General features: G+C 39.1%; 1 protein-coding gene across 1 annotated transcript in view; it reads left to right on the forward strand.

Moving 5' to 3' along the window:
* CPXM2 (carboxypeptidase X, M14 family member 2) overlaps positions 1–20076 on the forward strand; it is a 103624-nt gene that overhangs the window by 77836 nt on the left and 5712 nt on the right. The window contains exons 8-13 of the mRNA XM_073354133.2: positions 1508–1631; positions 3437–3633; positions 5362–5541; positions 7118–7415; positions 12259–12398; positions 13682–13781. Coding sequence (XP_073210234.1) covers positions 1508–1631; positions 3437–3633; positions 5362–5541; positions 7118–7415; positions 12259–12398; positions 13682–13781 — 1039 coding nt within the window. The remainder of the gene's footprint in view (positions 1–1507; positions 1632–3436; positions 3634–5361; positions 5542–7117; positions 7416–12258; positions 12399–13681; positions 13782–20076) is intronic.

Genomic DNA, 20076 nt, shown 5'->3' on the forward strand with positions numbered 1-20076 from the left:
AGTAAAGAAATGATTGTCTAATTCTTATTCCCTCGGATTCCAATTTACAGTAAAATCTTTATTTCTTTAAATAATCCTTTCCAGTGAACAAAATCAATGCAACAAAATCAAGGCCCTTCTTATAATTCAAAACTGTTTTCTATTATTTCTTATTAGGACCTCGTGCTTTGAACTCGCACATTTGTTTCTTTTAATCCAACTGATACTTATCCAGGGGTACAAAAATTGAACTCAGTTGTCACTAATGGTCAAGCAGTATTTGGTGTATAACACTGACATACAGTTAATTTGCAACAAGACAGACATTACAGTACCTATCAGTTCAGCAGGTTTGAATGTCATGTACATTAACTGCATACTCACCTATAAATCTTTGAATTTACAGATGTGCATGAAAAAAACCACCACCAAGCCAGAGAAATATTACCCCATATAAAAACTATGTTAATCTCACAAGCCATGCACATATCTGATGCTACCTTGAGCCAGGCAATGTCACATGTAGTAGCATGTTGACTGGCCTTGCTACAGATACTTAACCCAAACCTCTGAAAAGTTTTAAGGTTCAATGACATATTGATGAAAGATGAGAAATTTCCCATTCTTTCCTGTATGTCTGCACACAGTGGGGACAGTTCAGGTTATGTAGCATGCTCTCCCCCTTTCAGATGAGGCTTATCTTGCTATTCTTTCCACATCGATATCAATTCATGCTGCGATCCTACCACAGATTTCATACTGTAATCTGAGCAGAGTTGGACTTGGTCTGTACTCAGGTGGAGGCCTCCAGATAAAATCAAAATGCTTCAAAAATGTTTTAAAATGATTCAACAGGTGATGTTCTTCCCTCTTACATAACCAGAACCCCAGTATGAGATCAGGGGTACAATGCTTCTGGAGGTATCTTCTACTGGTCTGAATATTTGACTAGGGGCCTGGAACCCCTACATTCCAGTCACAACTCACCACTAACTCACTGTGTCTCAGACCCCATTGTAAAAAAAGGAAGTAATTATTATATTTACCTATCTCACAGGAGTGTTGAGAGGATTATTTACGTAATTATTGTTAGGGCTCTGAAAATGTCAAGTGCTATATCCAGGAGTGCAAAGTATTATTATTTTTATTTATTTTTATTATGACTGTTCCTCCTCTCAGATCCTTAATTTAAATAATGTCAGATGTAAGAAGGATTTTGAACTTCACCCACACAGTCCTGTTCTAGCAGACTGTTATACTTGTTCTAGCTGAATGAAAGTTTGGTTCTGAGCCAGCAGACCTATAACAGTCTTCAAAATTGATTTTTTAACAATTTTGTTTTCAGCTTCAACTTTTCGTTTCAACATCTCAGAAAAAGTAAAATGAATAAAGTATCTTTTCCCTACATCCAGTTTTGGATCATAGACTCATCTAAACCTTGAATGAATTATAATCAATATTGTGTGTATATATATATTTAGTACATATATATAAAATATACATAAGTGCATCATTTTTTCTTTGACAGTTGATGAAAGTTGTGAATGAAATGTGTCCGAATATCACGAGAATTTACAACATTGGAAAAAGCCACCAAGGTCTAAAGCTGTATGCTGTCGAGATCTCAGACAACCCGGGAGAACACGAAGTTGGTTAGGATTATATTCTGATTAAATCTGTTTCAGGATGGATTTATTTTATTTTTTAATTCCACACATCTGCAGCAATTATCACTGAAGAAACTTAGGTTCACTGCAGCAATGATTTTGAACGTGTGTGGGAGGAACTTCAGCATTATATTTCTCACAGGAGAAGAAAAGATTGAACATAAATAGAAGACATTATGGGAGTGGGATCCAATTAATGAATGCTAATGGGTTATTATCTTTACAATTTTTTTTAAAGAAGTATAGAGTGGATTTTAGTGCAGTGGAATGTGACTGGCTTACAGCCCTCAAGACTGAAGTTTCATGTTTTTCTATAGAATATGTGTACCACAAGCATAGGTAGCTCAAATTTCCCTCCATTGCCCCACGAATGTTCTGGGCATAGTGTCTGGTGGTGAGACTGTAGTTCAATCTCCGTTCCGTCTCTCAATTGAGAATACCAACAAGGATGCTCATATGATGGTGGGATTGGTATGTAGAAGGGAGGAAGATCCAGCTAACACAAAGGCGTGTAGCAATGCGCACGATGGGGAACTGTCCATCACATGCTGTGTGCATTGCAGTGCTGCACCTTAGGTGAAGAAACTGCACACTGCCATTTAGAGTCAAGGTTTAGCTGTGCCCATGTGGCGTGATCTAACTCTGTGATCTGGACTGAGACCACCAAGTCATGTCACATAAGCAACTGAAGGCGTTAACATTTTAATGAATATCAGCTATCACTGACCAGTCACTTTGGCTGAACTTAAACCAAGGCGAAGGATTCCATAGCATAGTATAGAACTACTTACCCATTCAGTCCATTTAGCCTTCATGGATTGCATTCACAACCAGTGTCCCACAAATGCCCATGTAATAATTATGAGTATGTCTGTTTCCCCGGGCAGAATCTAACATTTAGATGGGAAATTACTACACACAAATGGTTGCAAACGCAAATATTTCAAGCATATTTGTGGAGGCCACTTGAAAAATCTAGTCAATGGTCTTCATATGCAGTATGTGCACTCCTTCTTAATGCATTAGGTGGCAGTTAGTTCCATATTTCCTAGTCTAGTGACATTCTGAAGGATATAATTATTCCAAACACTACCAGTGAGATGCAAATAAAACCTCCTTCTCCCATCATGTGCCGGTGAAGGAAGAATTTGGTCACTAGGTCTAATAGTCTACAGTACCTATTGTTTGTTAGTGGTATATATGGTTAAAGGGGAGTTGAATACATCCTGTAAGAACTATGCAGTAAAGGACAACAAATATTGTGGCATTTAATAAAACCTTGCCAAATAAGTATGAATCATTGTTTTAGATTAATGAATGAAAAAGAGTGCTTGAGGTCAGAGACATGTTCTACAGTCAGCAAGAGACTCTGTATTATGTATCTATCCTTTATTTATGGAGAGATTTGTCATGTTATCGTTTAAAATCATAGATCTTTTAAAATGGTGTTCTATATCTGTGTTTTCCTGTAATTGGAAAATATAAACTAATATAATTTAATTTTGTAGTATGTTTTTCAATGGAAAATGTACCCCAAATGCTTTACATGGTTGCTGTAGATATTATCAATACATAATTAAGTTATGGATAGGAGCAATGGGAAAGAGAAATTAAGTGGTATAGGTAAGTTAGAAAAGAGACATTTTTTTCAGCTGAGATGTGTTTATTTTGGGGGCTGATCCAATCCCTTATGAAGCCAGTGGAAAGACTCCCATTGACTCCAATAGGTGTTGGGTTGGATCTTTGGTTTGCTCCACTAACTACATTCCTGTCCTGTTTGTTTTCAACAGGTGAGCCAGAATTTCGCTACATTGCGGGGGCTCATGGGAATGAGGTGCTTGGACGTGAGCTAATGCTTTTGTTAATGCAATTTATGTGCCAGGAATATCTGGCTGGGAACCCACGCATTGCACGCCTTATTGAGGACACCAGAATTCATCTCCTTCCTTCAATCAACCCAGATGGATACGAGATGGCATATGAAGTGGTAATGTGACTGTCAACATTACTAGCAATTATCTTATTCATAGTAGATTGCTAAAATATGCTCCCATTATCATGATTTAAAAAAAATGATGAAATTTGGATGTAATCCAAATAAACAAAGCCAATAAAGCAACACTCCAAAAGGAAAAGCAGAACCCACTGAGATACCTTATTCGTAAAAACTGGAGTGAACGGTCTTCCAGATGATCTCAGTTGCTGTGAGGGCACCTAAGGAAAGAGGCTGCCTGTAAGATAGCCAGGACACACACCATATAGGGTAGCGTAGTTCAATATGAGCATCTTCAATTGAATTTGGAAACCTAATGGTAGACAGTGCTGTTTATAGTTCGTATGTGTGATTTGTACCACCTGAGAAGCACAGCTAAGCAAACAAGCAGTTGCAATCAACACCAGCTGAAATTTCAGACTGCTCTGTAAGTGCAGCCCAGTGGAGAGTGCATTGCAATCCTTCAGTGTGGAAGGAACAAAGGCTTGGAGAATTGTGGATCCACATCCAAGTGGAAAAATTGCATGCCCCCTGATCAGGTACAGATGGAAAAAGCTATCAGGGTTACTCTGTAGATGCCAAGAATCCAAAAAGGACCCAGAGTTTGTAAATCTCAGTCTCAACATATAAATGTTCCCCCTCCATAAAGGGAGTATCTGTCACCTCTACCATATCATCTGGAAATTTTCCTCCACGCACACTCTTTGTCTTGTTCTAAATAACTGTTCTTTTTATATTTTTAATTTGAATGGATACTAGATGATTACAACTTTTCTTCTTCCGGTTCTGAACTTATATGACAAACATCACGGTCAAAACCCATGACAATTCATGAAAGCCAAAAATATGTTTATGAAATTTTGAGTAATTAAGATGAAATTATATGAGTGAAACTAGTAAAATGAAATTCTGTAATACTTAACTGGCACATCTATCTCAAGAATTTAATTTCATTCACCTTGGGGAGGAGTGTATAGCTAATAGTTAATAAATGACAATGATCTATTTTAATATAGCATCTTTCATTTCAAAGGATTCCAAAATGCTTTATACCCTTTACTGCCTCTATATAGACTTGTGGATAATTGTGTGTGTGTGTGTGTATCTTTAACACAGTGGGTCAGATCCTTGACCTCTGCTAAGGTTGCTTTGTGCTCTTGAAGTGACACAAAGAAATCTTAAACTGGCCATGAAAGGGCTACTGAAGATTTCCCCAAAATAGTCAACTTTATACCGCTTTCTCTAGCATGGAGGGAACATGTCAGGGACAGGATGGGACTAGGATGGAACACACAGCCTCATCCAATCAGCTGCATCCAATCACCCTGTGCAGCTTCCAGCTGCTGTAATTTAGAGTGGTCCATAGTTCACTACAATTAGAATGCATTCGCCTGCCAGAGACGTACAGTCGCTTGGGATCAAATTCAACACAGATAGTAACACTCCATAGCACTACCAGCCAGAGATTGAAGAACAGAGTAGTTTATCCAGTTGGAACTTCAGCAGAAAGATTAGGCAGGCAGAATATAATTCCCAATGCTAGAATTAGACCACGATAGCAGTCACCCATACTCCTAGAAAATAGTTCATTAGGATCCTACATAGCTACAAACATTTAAGACCTTGAATTTATGTTTCTACGGAAAGATGCATGCAGCTGTTCAGTGTAACACAAGCTTGATTGGTGATAACACAGTGAACGATTTGAAAATTTTGTCACAGGGTTCGGAATTAGGAGGCTGGTCTTTAGGAAGATGGACTCAGGATGGCATTGACATCAACAATAATTTCCCTGATTTAAATACCATGCTTTGGGAAGCTGAAGATAGGAAGAAGTTTCAGAGAAAGGTCCCAAATCATCATATTCCAATTCCAGAATGGTACCGTTCTGAAAATACTACAGTAAGTACAAGAAGCTCCAGAGAGAAAGAGAGAGAGAAAAGAAGGTGGGGTGAACTAGGGATGAAACCTCATGAGATATTTGTATAAAAGCTTTTAAGAGCCTATTTGTTGTTCAGAAACTTAAATCAGGAAGAGAGTTAGTACACATAGCAGTGCATATTAAAACTTAAATTCTCCCCCTTGAATTTCATTAACTTCATTTGTTTTAAATAGTGAGAATTATTGTAATTATATTAATTTTGTAAGGTATTTGTTTATATCTCTGGGCCTCTTTTTTAAAATTATTTTGGAGAGACTGAGTTTTCCATCATTTTAATGAGACATCTCCATCGGTTTGTGAGATCGCAGAGCTCTTTAGAAAGGACAACACTAGACATCAGGCAAATTTCCCCTAGGTTTCCTACTGAATTTTCCTTAAAATAAATAATATCTCTTAACAGATCAGACTCCATCTTATATGCAAAACCATCTCAGTGACCTGTGTTAATTGCACATATTGGATAATAATGCAAAGACATTAAGTCTTTTCTGCATGTCTTACTTTAACAGTGGCCAATGTTTCGAATGGCTGAATATAGCCATCTTGAGATGAAATGAGGGGAAGGCACTTAACCCTTGTGAACTCTGTGTGATTTAGAAATATTTTCATACTTAAGCCTCTTTAGTTTGCAAATATTTTCATTTCCATTGACGCGAATGGGAGCAAAGGCAGGGCCTTGGCTGCTGCTACAGAGTTCATGCACTCTCACTTCTGAACTGGCTGTTTACCAGTTTGGCACCCCAGCATAAGGTTGAGCAATATGAAGGCTGTATTTTATACTGGTTGCTAGCTGCCTCAAAATATACAGCCAGTGGCCACAAGGATGCAGGGAAGCGCTGAATACATCTCCCTTTCCCTTTCTCATTCCCTTTCTGCTAGTTACAGGGAAGAGGGTGACACAGGAATTGCAAGGCTCTGTGCTAACAGAGGATCCCCTTGTATTCAGGTGATCCTCCCGTTGCCAGCTATGCTGGCTTAGCATTAAGTGACCAATGTGCCTCTGAAGATTGAGGTCATAGTTTCTAAGTGATAGGAGCTTTGCAGCTAAATCCTCATATATTGCTTTAGTTTTAATATCTCACAATAGAATATGAACAGAATTAAAGAAGGAACAAAATCAAAAGCTTGACTCTGAACTTTGAATTCCTGAGAGTTTGGGTTCAAATCCCTGGCTCTCATTCTACCTTCTATAGTTCAAATGGCCCTGTTTTCCAAATTCTGGTGCAGAAGCAGACAACTTTTCATGAAAAATAAGTGATTCTTCCAAGCATTTATCCTGAGATGGTAAATTTCACAAGAGAAGGGGAACTTTTCAAGATTTTCAGCATTTTGCTCCAAAATTGTATGAATACTACTCATGGGATTTCAGATCTATTGAATTTAAATGTGAACCCAAACCCTAGTTCTGATTTGGCTTCAGACCATATGTTAAACCTAATGCATAATTGAATACCATCTCTTTGGTCACTGTCCAAATAAGTGAGGACTACTGAATTTCACACCTCCCATTGAAGCTGTTGTTTCTTTTCCATCCAGGTGGCAGTTGAGACTCGAGCAGTGATAGCATGGATGGAAAAAATTCCATTTGTACTGGGTGGCAATTTACAAGGAGGAGAACTGGTTGTTGCATACCCATATGATATGGTTCGATCTACATGGAAAACTCAGGAGCACACACCTACCCCTGATGACCATGTATTTCGGTGGTTGGCATATTCATATGCCTCCACTCACCGACTAATGACAGATGCCAGAAGGAGAGTATGCCATACAGAGGATTTCCAGAAGGAAGATGGGACTGTTAATGGGGCCTCCTGGCATACAGTTGCTGGAAGTAAGTGTCTGAAGTAACTTTGCCTAGGATTCATTGTAGAACAAGCCTGGTAAATGCTATAACACTGTAATTTTATGGTACTTGTCACACAATTCATGGCAAGTAAACACCTCCACTGAGAGAATAATAGACCTTAATGAAATCTGCCCTTTTGCGTTTCATAAGATGTCCATGGATTGACAGAGAGCTGTCAAAATTTCCTTGCAAATACCTCATTTACTGCTGATGTTTTCCAAAGGTGTGCATGTCATACCGTATTTATTAAACACATTTAAAAGTTGCCTGTCACGAGTCAGCCACATCAAGTGCCATATGGTCCATTCCAAAATTAAAATTGATCCAAAAGAACCAACCAGCCCAAGACCACTGACAGGAAGGAACCTGCCAACCTTAAGCATGTCACTCCACCAACAAAATGTACCATTGCCTTACAAAGGATGGAGGAAAAGAGGAGTAGCGAATGCCATAATCAAAGGAGTAGCCCCAAAATGATAAATAACAAGCAAGACCAAGAGCTCTAATAAAGAAAATGGCATGTAAAGCCACATACTTGTATCTATTTACAGTTGTTATTGTTGTCATATTTAATGTAAATAGATACCATTTTCTTTATTAGAGCTTTTGGTCTTGCTTGTTATTTTGCACCGTCCTCACTGTATAAACAGTGCTACTTTTATTGGATCAGGCAAAGTTAATTGTGGCTGACTGAAGCCAAGCTTATTGCACTTTAAAATATGTTTCACTATGTTAAAAACAACTGAACAAATTCAGGGGAAGAGATGGTGAACTGTCCACATTACAAAAACAGTTCCTGCAGATAAGGGTCCATGCATTATGCAAATTCTGAAAACTTGGAAAGTTGACTGCCTAATTATTGAATTTGACTTTAATTTTCTTAAATGCTGTATAAACCTGATTATGAATCGATACAACAAAGATAAGGCTGGCAGTATCACTAACAGCTGTAGCAGTAAGTAACTGGCTACAGCATAGATGCTGAGTAGTATATGATTTCTTAGTAACAATTTTATGTTGAATTTGGTTCATTGAATTTGTTTTGTTCCTATATGATGCTTCACATTATTTTTAATATTCTGTTTTCTGGTGTTATAATGAAGTCTCTGGGTTTGTTTTGTGGGGAGATTACTAGAATATTTTTTTTTATTTTTCTTCTTTCTTCTTATACCAAGAGCACTGGACTGGGATTCAGGAGACCTGGGTTCTATTCAAAGCTGTGTCACTTTCCTGCTGGGTGACTTTGGGCAAGTCATTGCCTCAGTTTCCCCATCTGTAAAATTTGAATAAGGATGCCCCCTTTGCAAAGTGGAGTTAGGTATTTAGGAATAAGCTGACAATAATTATTAGGAGACTAGTGAAAATGGTTTAAGTGAATCATAAACCAAAAAGTCTGAATTATTTTTAACAATTAATACCAAAAGCCTCATTAATCAGAGACATGATCTGAGTTGCTACATTCAGCTCCAAACCCAGAACAAAAGTGCCTCAGATTTGAGGGTGAGGAGTTGCCTGTCTGCTATGTCGACATTATTTCTACCTAGTCACAGATTTTCACATGGACTGTTCTCTCAATTATTCCTCTTTTAAGCCACACAGTTGCAATAGGTTTCAGAGTAACAGCCGTGTTAGTCTGTATTCACAAAAAGAAAAGGAGTACTTGTGGCACCTTAGAGACTAACCAATTTATTTGAGCATAAGCTTTCGTGAGCTACAGCTCACTTCATCGGATGCATTACTTATTCTTTCTTAAACAGCTGTTCATGTAAACTCTGTTCCCAAAGTGACATTCCTGAAAATAGCCCAGGGTCTGCTCTAACTTACTCTCATATTGTTCAATGGGCTTCTCTTCAGCCCAAAATAGCTGAATTCAAAGCTGTTCAGGACCCTCCCAGCCCCCAGCCATGCCCTTGATATGCCCCTACACTGGGTTTGTGAAGGAGCTGGTGTACATAAACCCTGCACTGAGAGAGTTGCCCAGAAGCTCTCTAGCCCCTTTATACCACCAAATGACCCTGGAGGTGTAGTAAGCTGGCTGTAAACAGCTTCTGCAGATATCAAATGCCTCAGCATTTCTTGGGTATTTAACTACATTATTCCCTGTAGCATATCATGGGCTTCCATGTAAATGATCTCTTCAATCAGTCTAAAAATAACATCTAAGCAGTGGATAAGCCCCTTGTACACTACGCAACATATAAATCTTATCTTTGATTTCCAATGCTGGATTTGGGCATTCAAACAATATATGGAGAGTTCCTCCTGGCAACACTGAGCCATTATTTGAAGGAGACGTGTGAAAACAGAGCAATTACTGTGTAACACAAAACATTTCACCATAGATTATCCAGGATGAAATACGATATGTGAAGAGAAAACGTTTGTGAGCATTTCTCAAATGGAAAGGAAACAGGCTTCTGCAGAGCAGCATATGCCAGCGTCTGAAATTTTAGTCTTTCCCCATCAACAAACATATAAAAATTTAACATCTGTGTTATATAATCCTCCTACTCTGCATCCAGAAGGCACTGAGGGCTCATTAAACACTTGACTGCTGCTGCATAATAATTGGATTGATTGGATCTTCTTCTTTTTTTAATTCTCTTCAATCAGATATACTTGGTGAATGTATTTCCTGCTAATCTTTGCCATTAGGAAAGAAATCAGTTTATGATCATTAATGAGCAATTTTCTTCTTAGCCTTAAATATTTTTTTTATTATCAGTTTGTTCGGATAATGAGAAATTAATCTTCGTTCCTTCCTTCCCCCTGCATTCAGCCTGGTCATTCAATTGTGTTATCTGTGTTAGTTTGGAGAATGTTAGTAAATGAAATTCCCCAAAGGGAGATTCTTCTGGGAATCAGCAGAGAAACGGAAAAAATGGAAGTGGATTGGAGGTCTGCATCTACATACAGACTTCCCCAGTGCTCAGGGGAATCTGGGGGTTTAGCGTTTGGCCCATTATAGAGATTGGAGGTAGTTGTGAAGTATGGACACAGATTGGAGCTTCATCAAAGTTCAGGGATGGTTGGTTAGGACACGTCGCGAATGAACATCTTTATTAGGAGACAACGATACTAATTCTGATCTTTTGCAGGACCCTATAGAGGAAACAAGAATGCAGTCCATAGTTCTCTCACAGAGCCAGGCTCTATACATGGAATAGGTCACCCAGAACTTACAGGTGAAAGGACACCAAACATATCCTGTACGACCTTTACTCTTCTCTATTCCCTTATCAGTTATATATGACGAACTCATACGTACTACTTCTGTAGGAAAATATTTGTACTATCCACAATCCTGTTTATTGTTAATAACTGAAAACCAAAACCATGCTCACTCTACATATGGGCATTTAAGAATGGTATAAATGAGCTTATTGCCCCCACGCCAGTGCTCACTAGTATCAAACGACCATCCTTCTTTAGCACAGTGTAGCTACTGAATGGTCTACAAGAGTTTTCATAGCTCCAGGGAAAATACTCTGCTGCTGACCCCTCTGCGTTAAAACCTGCACTATTATCAGTAACTGTGTTTCCGTGGAAAATTACAGGAAAAAGGTGGCCTTTGAGACAGCTAAGTCCTTCCCCCATTTAGCGCTTTGATGGTGAGGACCATGAGAAGAATTCAGCTCTCAGTTTTACTGATGTAGATTAAGTCAGTGGAGTTACTCAGACTTCCAGTTTCAATGAAAGTAGAATTGGACCTTGAACTGTACTTGGGATTGGAATGGCAGCCTATGTAAAGTGTGAAGAATTGGTATTTTTTGCTCTTGGCAGTACCTTCCACTTAGCAGACAGGATGCTGCATGCTGTACCATCTATAGTTTGTGATCCCATCTTGTGGGTTAGGCCAAGATATGTTGTGTTGCAATGATCCTCCCTGGAGAAGACAAAAGCTTGGAATACTGTAATTGGGGCATCAGAAGGGAAGAACATAGTGAAATCTGACATTTCTGGGAATTGCTACTATACGGGCATCTAGGCTTAGTTTAAGAATCCATTTAAGAGCCCATAAAGTTTAGCACCTCCTGGACAACTGAAGAACATACATCTCAGTAAAAGGAGAGGTCATATTTCCTGCTATTTCCTCCAAGTGCTTCCTTCTTTTTCATCAGCATCACATCCATCTTATCTGCTATAAGCTTAACCCAACTATTTTTCATTTAGATCCCAAATTTTGTTAGACCCTGGGACAGCAAGAAGGTGACCCCACTTTCAGCACTAAAGGGGACTGAGATTCATGCTGTGTGTCATTAGTGCATTGATGACAAAATAGTCCATACTTTCACACACGCTCACTCGGCAGTCTCACATATATGCTGAATAAGAGAAGTGATTGGACTGAACCCTGCAGAACACTGCGACCAAGACTCCCATAGTCTTCAAGGGGCTTTCAACAAGGCTTATACTGAGGATGAGTACAGTAGCTACCTCCACCTCTATCTCGGTCTCTCTCTCTTTTCATCTTGGTTTATCATGCTCTGTGCTACTCAGTTCCTTGTTTTAAATGGGATAAAATGAAAATGGACCTTCGTGTCTATAGGAAAATTTAAAAAGTTTGCATCAAGTTTCGTGGAGCTATTATGGCTTTACTTCTTTAGAATTGCAATTTAGATTTTGTTTCTATTGGCACAATGTTATGAGAATCAATTTAATATATTCATGGCATTTTTAAAACAGCATTTTCCTGCCAGAACTGTCGTCTACTTTGTGCTATTCAGATATTCTGCTCTTTGATTAAAATAATCAGGTCTAGTGCCCAAAATAAACAAGAGCAGCATTTTATGGTTCTAAAGCTTTTCTTATTTTATTACGTCAACAGGTATAAATGACTTTAGTTACCTGCACACAAACTGCTTTGAGCTATCCATCTATGTGGGCTGTGACAAATATCCTCATGAGAGCGAGTTACCTGAAGAATGGGAAAACAACCGTGAATCCCTGATTGTTTTTATGGAACAGGTATGAAAGAGAATACCTTTCCCAATTAGAATTCACTTTGGAAGGGGCCTAAGTGAAAGTCTTAATTTGAAGTTACTGTAGCCTGCTGTGTTTTCTGGTAGGTAAGGTTCCAGTCCAATGGACCCATACAGTTTTCAGAGGTACTTACTATAACCTTGCTATTCCCCCAGGTTGTTCACAAATTACCTTCTACCTGATCCTGCAGAGACAGATGCTAAAGAGTTCAGAACTGTGCTGATTCGTATAGGAGCTCTCAGTGGGTTGCCCTCCACAGCTTTTCAAATCAGCCAATGGGATTCAGACACATATCTTCCATTAGCTTAATTATTTATCTTCCATTGGTTCTCATGCTGCTTTGGAAATCTCAACCACAGCGTTTACATTGCATTACGGGTAGAGTCCAGATTTGACCTTTAAAATCCAGAGTGCTCCCGCTAAAAAGAAACTGAGAAACTTTGTACGAATACCTATACAACTAGCCATCATTTAAAACACTAGAAAAATCTTAATATACTTTTTTATCCAAAGTTTTCCAGTCCTCCATACACCCCTGGTGATCTCACAGGGCTAATATGTTTTATTTCAGTTTAGTAAACCCCTATGTGGTAGCTAATTCTTTCACTAAAGGTTTCACTTATGATCTGTGTTTTGAATTATGAACATTTTTGGCATTTATCATAGAAACCTTACCCTTCAAAATTACTGGCAGAATTTTTTCAAACATCAGACTATTTTAGTTTAAGTGGACAAAATAATGAAGCATGTTAAAATTTTACCAGAGTGCAGTGCTTGATTAAAAACAATCGCATGAAAATCCCTTTGACTTGCTACTTTTAGTTGTTTTATCTGGCTCTCTCTTATGTTCATAACTGCAGAAGCTCTAAAAAAAAAAGTGAAGTCAAAAGTGGCTGATGCCTAGAAAGTGAATTTTATGTTGATAGTGATATTTCAAAACTATATTATTTGCAAAGAAGATAAAAAAACGAACCGATCCTGTTGACATACATATATTTTATATGCGTTGAGAATGCATACCATTTTACCTACTGCAATATGCAGACATGGGGAGAAGGCTCAGAGTCTACATTTGAGAAAAAAATGTTCTTTTTAAATTTGGGGCTAGATTAATTATATCTTTCATCCAAGATTTCTGGTGGAAGAGAACATAGTCATTATCAAGTTAATGATTTGCTTTCTCATGCAGATCTGACTGTTTGATGATTCTATCATATTTGCTTTTCACTGTTGTGTAATAGGTATCCATTTATTTGTCCCACTACTAGGTCCACCGGGGCATCAAAGGCATGGTAAGGGATTTATCTGGAAAGGGAATTCCAAATGCCATTATTTCAGTAGAGGGTGTTAACCACGACATTCGCACAGGTAAAAAAAATGCTGCATTCTGAACCATCTGAACTATCTGACCTTCTCGGTTAAGCTAGGATATGGTGTGTTGCAGTGAGGAGACAAAAGCTTGGAATGCTCTGATGGGGACATCAGAAAGGAAGAACATAGTGAAAGTTGACGTTTCTGGGAATTGCTACTATATGGGCATCTAGGCTTAGTTTAAGAGTCTATTTAGCTTTTAAGAGCCCATAAAAGTTTAGCATCTCCTGGACAACTGAAGATTAGGCTCGATACGTTTATGGAGGAGATGGTATGATGGGAAAACATGATTTTGGCAATTAATTGATCTTTAACTATTCATGGTAAATAGGCCCAATGGCCTGTGATGGGATGCTAGATGGGGTGGGATCTGAGTTCCTGCTTATATCAAACGACCATCCCTCTAATTCTTTCCTGGGTATCTGGCTGGTGAATCTTGCCCATATGCTCAGGGTTTAGCTGATCGCCATATTTGGGGTCGGGAAGGAATCTTCCTCCAGGGCAGATTTGAAGAGGCCCTGGAGGTTTTTCACTTTCCTCTGTAGCATGGGGCATGGGTCACTTGCTGGAGGATTCTCTGCTCCTTGAAGTCTTTAAACCATGATTTGAGGACTTCAATAGCTCAGACATAGGTGAGAGGTTTTTCGCAGGAGTGGCTGGGTGAGATTCTGTGGCCTGCGTTGTGCAGGAGGTCAGACTAGATGATCCTAATGGTCCCTTCTGACCTTAATATCTATGAATCTATGACATACACCTCAGTAGAAGGTGAGGTCTATTTCCTGCTATTTCCTCCAAGTGCTTCCTTCTTTTCCATCAGCATCACATCCATGTACACAAATCAGTAGATTTATTGCAAACAAATATAGGGCTGCATTGTAACTTTACAGTTTTCCCCGAGGAAGGGACCGCACATAGCTCCAGTGCCCTAGGAGCACACCAGAGAATGAATTGTCACTCAATTCCCCTGGTCTGGAGGAGGCATAAGTAACTTTGCTCCTTTTCATGGAGTGGCTACTCTGACCAGAAGGTAGGGAGGGGAGCCAGGGCTCCTCCCGCTTCTTGTCCTTCTCCTCCCACTCCCTGCCTACTTGCTTGTAGTGGTTGGTATTGGGTAGGTAGCCCCTGCGCTCTCCAACACAGTAGAAATCACAGTCTGAACAAGGGAGGCCTTACTCCCATGTGTGGCCAAGTGAGGGCGGTGACTGTCTAGCCAAAATTAATTAGAGCACCATTAACAATAGCAAAGGGTGCTTCTGTGGTTATTAATTCTGTGGTTAAGGGAACATGAAAGATTTAGAGGTCTAGTTTGGATGAGCGTGAAAAGGTGAAGCAGCTGCTGTAGGAAGGGAGGAACCTCATGCTCTTCAGAGGTTTGCAGTTCCACTGTGCACGCTTGGTGGAATCTCGGAGCCCGGTGGAAGGGTTACTTCACGCAGGGTGAATTGCACTCATAGAGCATTGCTGATCCAGATTTCTATTAAAAAAAGAAAGTTAATAAATGTGTGCATTCAGTATTTTCACAGTATTAATTAAGCAAATGTGAGCCAGCAAATTCAGAATGTACCCAGGGCTATTCAGAGGGAGTTAGATCAAACATCTGGACTTTTCCAAAGTACTTTTGAACTAGTTTATTATTATTATTATTTATTTGTACTGCAGTCATGCCTAGAGCACCCAGTCATAGACAAGTGTCCCTTTGGGCTAGGTGCTGTGCTAATACAGATGCAACAGGTGGTCTCTGCCTTGAGGAGCTCACAGTCTATGATGAGCGACAACAGATGAAGGAACACCAGGAAATGATACCACAGTAATGATTAGCATAATAGACTGTCACAGCACAGTATCTGCTTAATAGTGGTCAGGATTTTTGTAGGCATCACAACAGAAGACCGTTTTACTGAGGAATTTGAAAGAGGACAATGAGGTGGCTTTGCAGATGTTTATGGGGAGCTTTGCCCAAGAGTGAGGTACAGCATGAGAGATAGCATAGAAGTGTGTGTTTGAAAATTTAACAAGTGGGTGAGGAAGACTGGCATTATTGGCAGAGCAAAGGTGAGAGCTGATTTTTGATAGCATGTGAAAAGTGGTAGGTAGGGTGGGGCTAGCCTCTGAAGAACCTTGTAAGTGAAGGTGAGTAGTTTGATCTGGTAGGGAGTGGAGACTCAGTGATGAGATGGAAAAGGAGAGGTGATACGATCAAAAGAAACAAGCCAGGAAAATGATCTGTGCAGCAGCATTTTGAATGGATTGAAGTGGGGGCAAGATTGCATTTATCAAGGCCAGGGAAGAGGATGTTGCAGTAGTCGAGAAGTCAGATGATGGTGACTAGATAAGAGTTTTAGCTGTGTGGCTGTAGAGGAAAGGCCAGATCTCAGAGACGTTATGCAGGAAGATACAGAAAAATGTTGATGTCTTTGATATGAGTATCTAGACAGAGTGCTGAAAAGAAGATAATATTCAGGTTACACCCCAGAGTGATAGGAAGGAAGATGGTCCTCAATCACTGAAAAAGGGAAAGGAGTCTGGTGTGAAAGTTAAGAGCTCTGTTTTGGACACACTGAGCTTAGTCTGATGGCTGGACATCCACAAAGAGACATAAAACAGGCTGAGATTTTAATTTGGACAGAAAGAGACAGGACCAGAGTAGAGAGGTAGATCTGTGAGTTGTTTGCGTTGAGATGACAGGGAATAGCATTAGCTCTGATGCTGAAAAATATAATTCTTGCAAAGAGCACCCCTAAACCAATACCGGTTCTATCAATCTCAGAAATACCATATGCAGAGGTGGTAATTTTGTAAACAAATGTAAGGATATGATGGCCATATACTCAAGGGTTGGTTTGGTATTAGAATGTGGGAAAGCAATTAGCAATGTGATATACTGGGTATTTCATTATCTACCCATCATTGAATTTAAGATCTGCTTATACAGTTGTATGACATAATTAATCAATGGGGGGCTATGGAATACCAGGAACTCCAGCAGTTTTAGGTAAGCAAGTTCTGAGTTTCAGATATCTACTATTTTAGGTTAGCTGACTCAATAATATCAGCAAATTTAGCTCAGTTATGATAAGTTTTATTTCAACTTTACTATGTCTCTGCTGTGAGAGAAAACATAGAATTGCAGATATTTAGTAAGGCAATTACGTCTTCTTTATATATTTCAAAATGGGGCCACTGGAAAACAAAAGAGGGAATGAAAATAATCAGTTGTTTTTCCACTAACCTAGAAGGCTGTCATAAACTGTAGGTTATATTACTCTGGTAAATGTTTACTGGGAACTGAATAAATGCAATGGATGATTATTCCAATCCCTCAATATACTGGGTTACATTAGATACCACACTGGAGAATAGTGGATGATTTAGAGAAAATGCAAATCTGAGTGCATATGGAGAAGAATCCCACATGAATGTATAAGAACAGAATTATGGAAGACCCCACAATCTGCTCTGTAAACACTCATGGACTTTGAGAAAGTTTAGGTGCAGGTCTGAATCAGAATTGTCTGGTTAAGGTTCACTGCTAACTATTAATAATAAAAAGAGAAAGTATAATTGTTATTCTTTTCCATAATCTGGGAAGTGTAAAAAATTGATACTCGTACTTATAGATGGAAATATGGAACTTCTATCTTGCCTTACATTAAATAAATAAAGGGGACGGGCTGTCATTAGTCTTTGAAACTAGAAATTTTATGGGATAGCCACTAAGCTAAAATGATATATAGATCTGCAGAGAAAAAAATAAATTATCTCTGTGGGATCTCATTCTTCTCTCTTTTATACCTGTTTAAACTGGGACTATTCCCATTGAAGCAACGGAGTTGCACTGCGTCAAAATTGGTTTAAACAAGAGGAGAATCTGGGCAACTTTCTTTACCCTTCTAAGTTTTGCTTTAAAATGGATTATAGCTATTAAGTTTTTAAAATACCTGCTATTTTCTGACATGTAAATGGAGTCAACTACCCTATTAAGCAGGTGAGAATTGTGTCTACAATAAGCTTTCTATTAACATACATTTGTTCCAGGACATTTCTCCTCTTCCTTCTCTAGTGCAGAAAGAACCTTCTGTTACTTTCACTTAGCGGTACAATGTATCTGATGGGAGTAGGAAGGGGTGACACTGTGCTGATAATATTAATAGGTTAATTGAAATTATTGATTTTGTGAGACCAGGAGCTTGAACACATTGTTCCCTTTTTTTCTTGCTGTACATACAGCTATTGATTGAGCAGAGGTGATGATATGGTTTTATGGTTACATGTGAACTGTGCTCTGTCAGATGACCCTGGGAAATAAGTTCATTAGTTGGATCAAGAAACCCGTTTGGACACTTTTTACCTCCGCATTTTTCAAAGACCAGCTAGCAGAGGTCATTGGATATCTCTTATTGAGATATAAAATTAAACAGTTATTCTAAATATATTTTATTTATATTCAGGGCCTGATTCCAATGACCTTATTAATGTCAAGTAGCACCTTGCTTCTCTTGTTATTCCGTTGGCTCCTTGAGGTGATGGGGTTCACACATCTCCATTACCCAGGGCTGTGCATTCTAGCCCTTAGCATTAGGCGCACAGTCCTGCGGAAAAGCTGAGCCAGCCCAAAAATAGCCTTGGGAGGCATAACGTGTCAGAGGCACCTTTCTGAGGTACTCTCTGCATCTCCTGTGTTCCCGGCCTTTACCAGCAGCAAAATGCAACACCACTTGTGCAAGCTCAGCTGTGTTGACCAGTCTATTGTGGGGGTGGGACGAGCTGAGACCCTGTCCATTCCCTGTTCTAGCACAGGGGAGGGAGTAAGTGAGTGCACTATGCCCACTTACCTCTGCATACCTAGATACAAGGTCTGCGTAGCTCATAGAGAGGTGTAAGGATGGCAGGAGTATATTTTAAAGGATTGTGGACACCTCTCTTCTCATTCACGACCCCACACCCTCTCTCCTTAAACAATCAAAGAACATCCCTGTGGCAACTCCACCCATTGCTGTCATGAAAAGTAACTTTAGGAAAGCATCTGATGGATTTTTAGCTGTCTATTAAAAACATTTAGCAGCAGGAAATAAGGAAGAAAAGTCAGCACTGCATGTCCAGCTACCTTTCAGCAGACCCCCCTAAAAGCTCCATGGGCGAGCTGTGTCCAGAGATTGCTGTTTTGAGAGCCTCTGGTGTATATAGGATCCTAGCCCATTACAGGGACTCAGTGTCAAGAACATAACCTACACTGCTATCAGTTCTGGAAGGGTTGGTGATTTCTTTGAAATTAAAATGGAAGTGGAATATTTCCCAAGTAAAAAGAACATTTTGCCTGTGGCAACCTGCCACACATGAAGCAAACAATTAGCGTTTTACTAATCTCAAAGCTTTTGGCTTATGGTGAGCCACATTTTCTGGTTTTGTTTCATATAGTTTCACACCCATCTTTTGAACACCAAATGTCAAAGTGAAACTTGGTCAAAATTGCAGTATTTCGTTCTGTCTGTCAGCATTTCTCGAGCACCTATTACCACAGTGCCTAGCTTTTGCATGGTTTTCAAAGCAAACCATAAATTAACTCAAGTTTGCCTGAAACTCTTGTAGAAAGCTTTATTTCAGAGAATCTGATAAGAATTTCAGAGTTTCTAACAACATCCAAAACAAAGATTTTGCATCTAACATTTCTCTCTAATTGTTCACCAGATTTTATTATTTTAGTGGGTTGACTAATAACAATACATTATCTTGAAGCACTGCTGGCTGCTGCCTAGTACTCAACTATTTATGGGTGTACACCATCATTCCTTGGGCAGGCAAATTAACTTCATAGTAGGGCCCTTTGTTGGTAATAAAGCATTCAGACAGATCCTCAGTTGATGTAAATTGGAATAATTCCACTGACTTAATGGAGCTACACCAGCTGAAGATCTGGCCCATTATAATTTATTCCTCCTAATTTTTATTTTATTATCTGTCACATTGTTAACAAGATCAAGGTGCCTTCTGGAGTCTATTTACATATATTCATTTGATATCTTTCGTAGTATGTGTTGTCATTTTAACTGAGTACACTATCTCTTTATGTTTACCAAAGTACCTCTTAATATTCTCTAAACCCCCCCGTATTTTTGATCACATGTCTCTACCATCTGTACAGGAATTTTTGATGTAGTTCATTTAGCCCAGAGAATGAAATCTCTTCGTACCCTGAGATTAAATGATGGGTAACAGGAGCAAACTCTTGGAATGAACTCTACTTGTTTTAAAACAGAAAAGAGCTAAATAAGTAAATCCTGCCAGTAGTTTGTAT

This window comes from Lepidochelys kempii, chromosome 7 (assembly GCF_965140285.1).
Source record: "Lepidochelys kempii isolate rLepKem1 chromosome 7, rLepKem1.hap1, whole genome shotgun sequence".
Lineage (NCBI taxonomy): Eukaryota > Metazoa > Chordata > Testudines > Cheloniidae > Lepidochelys > Lepidochelys kempii.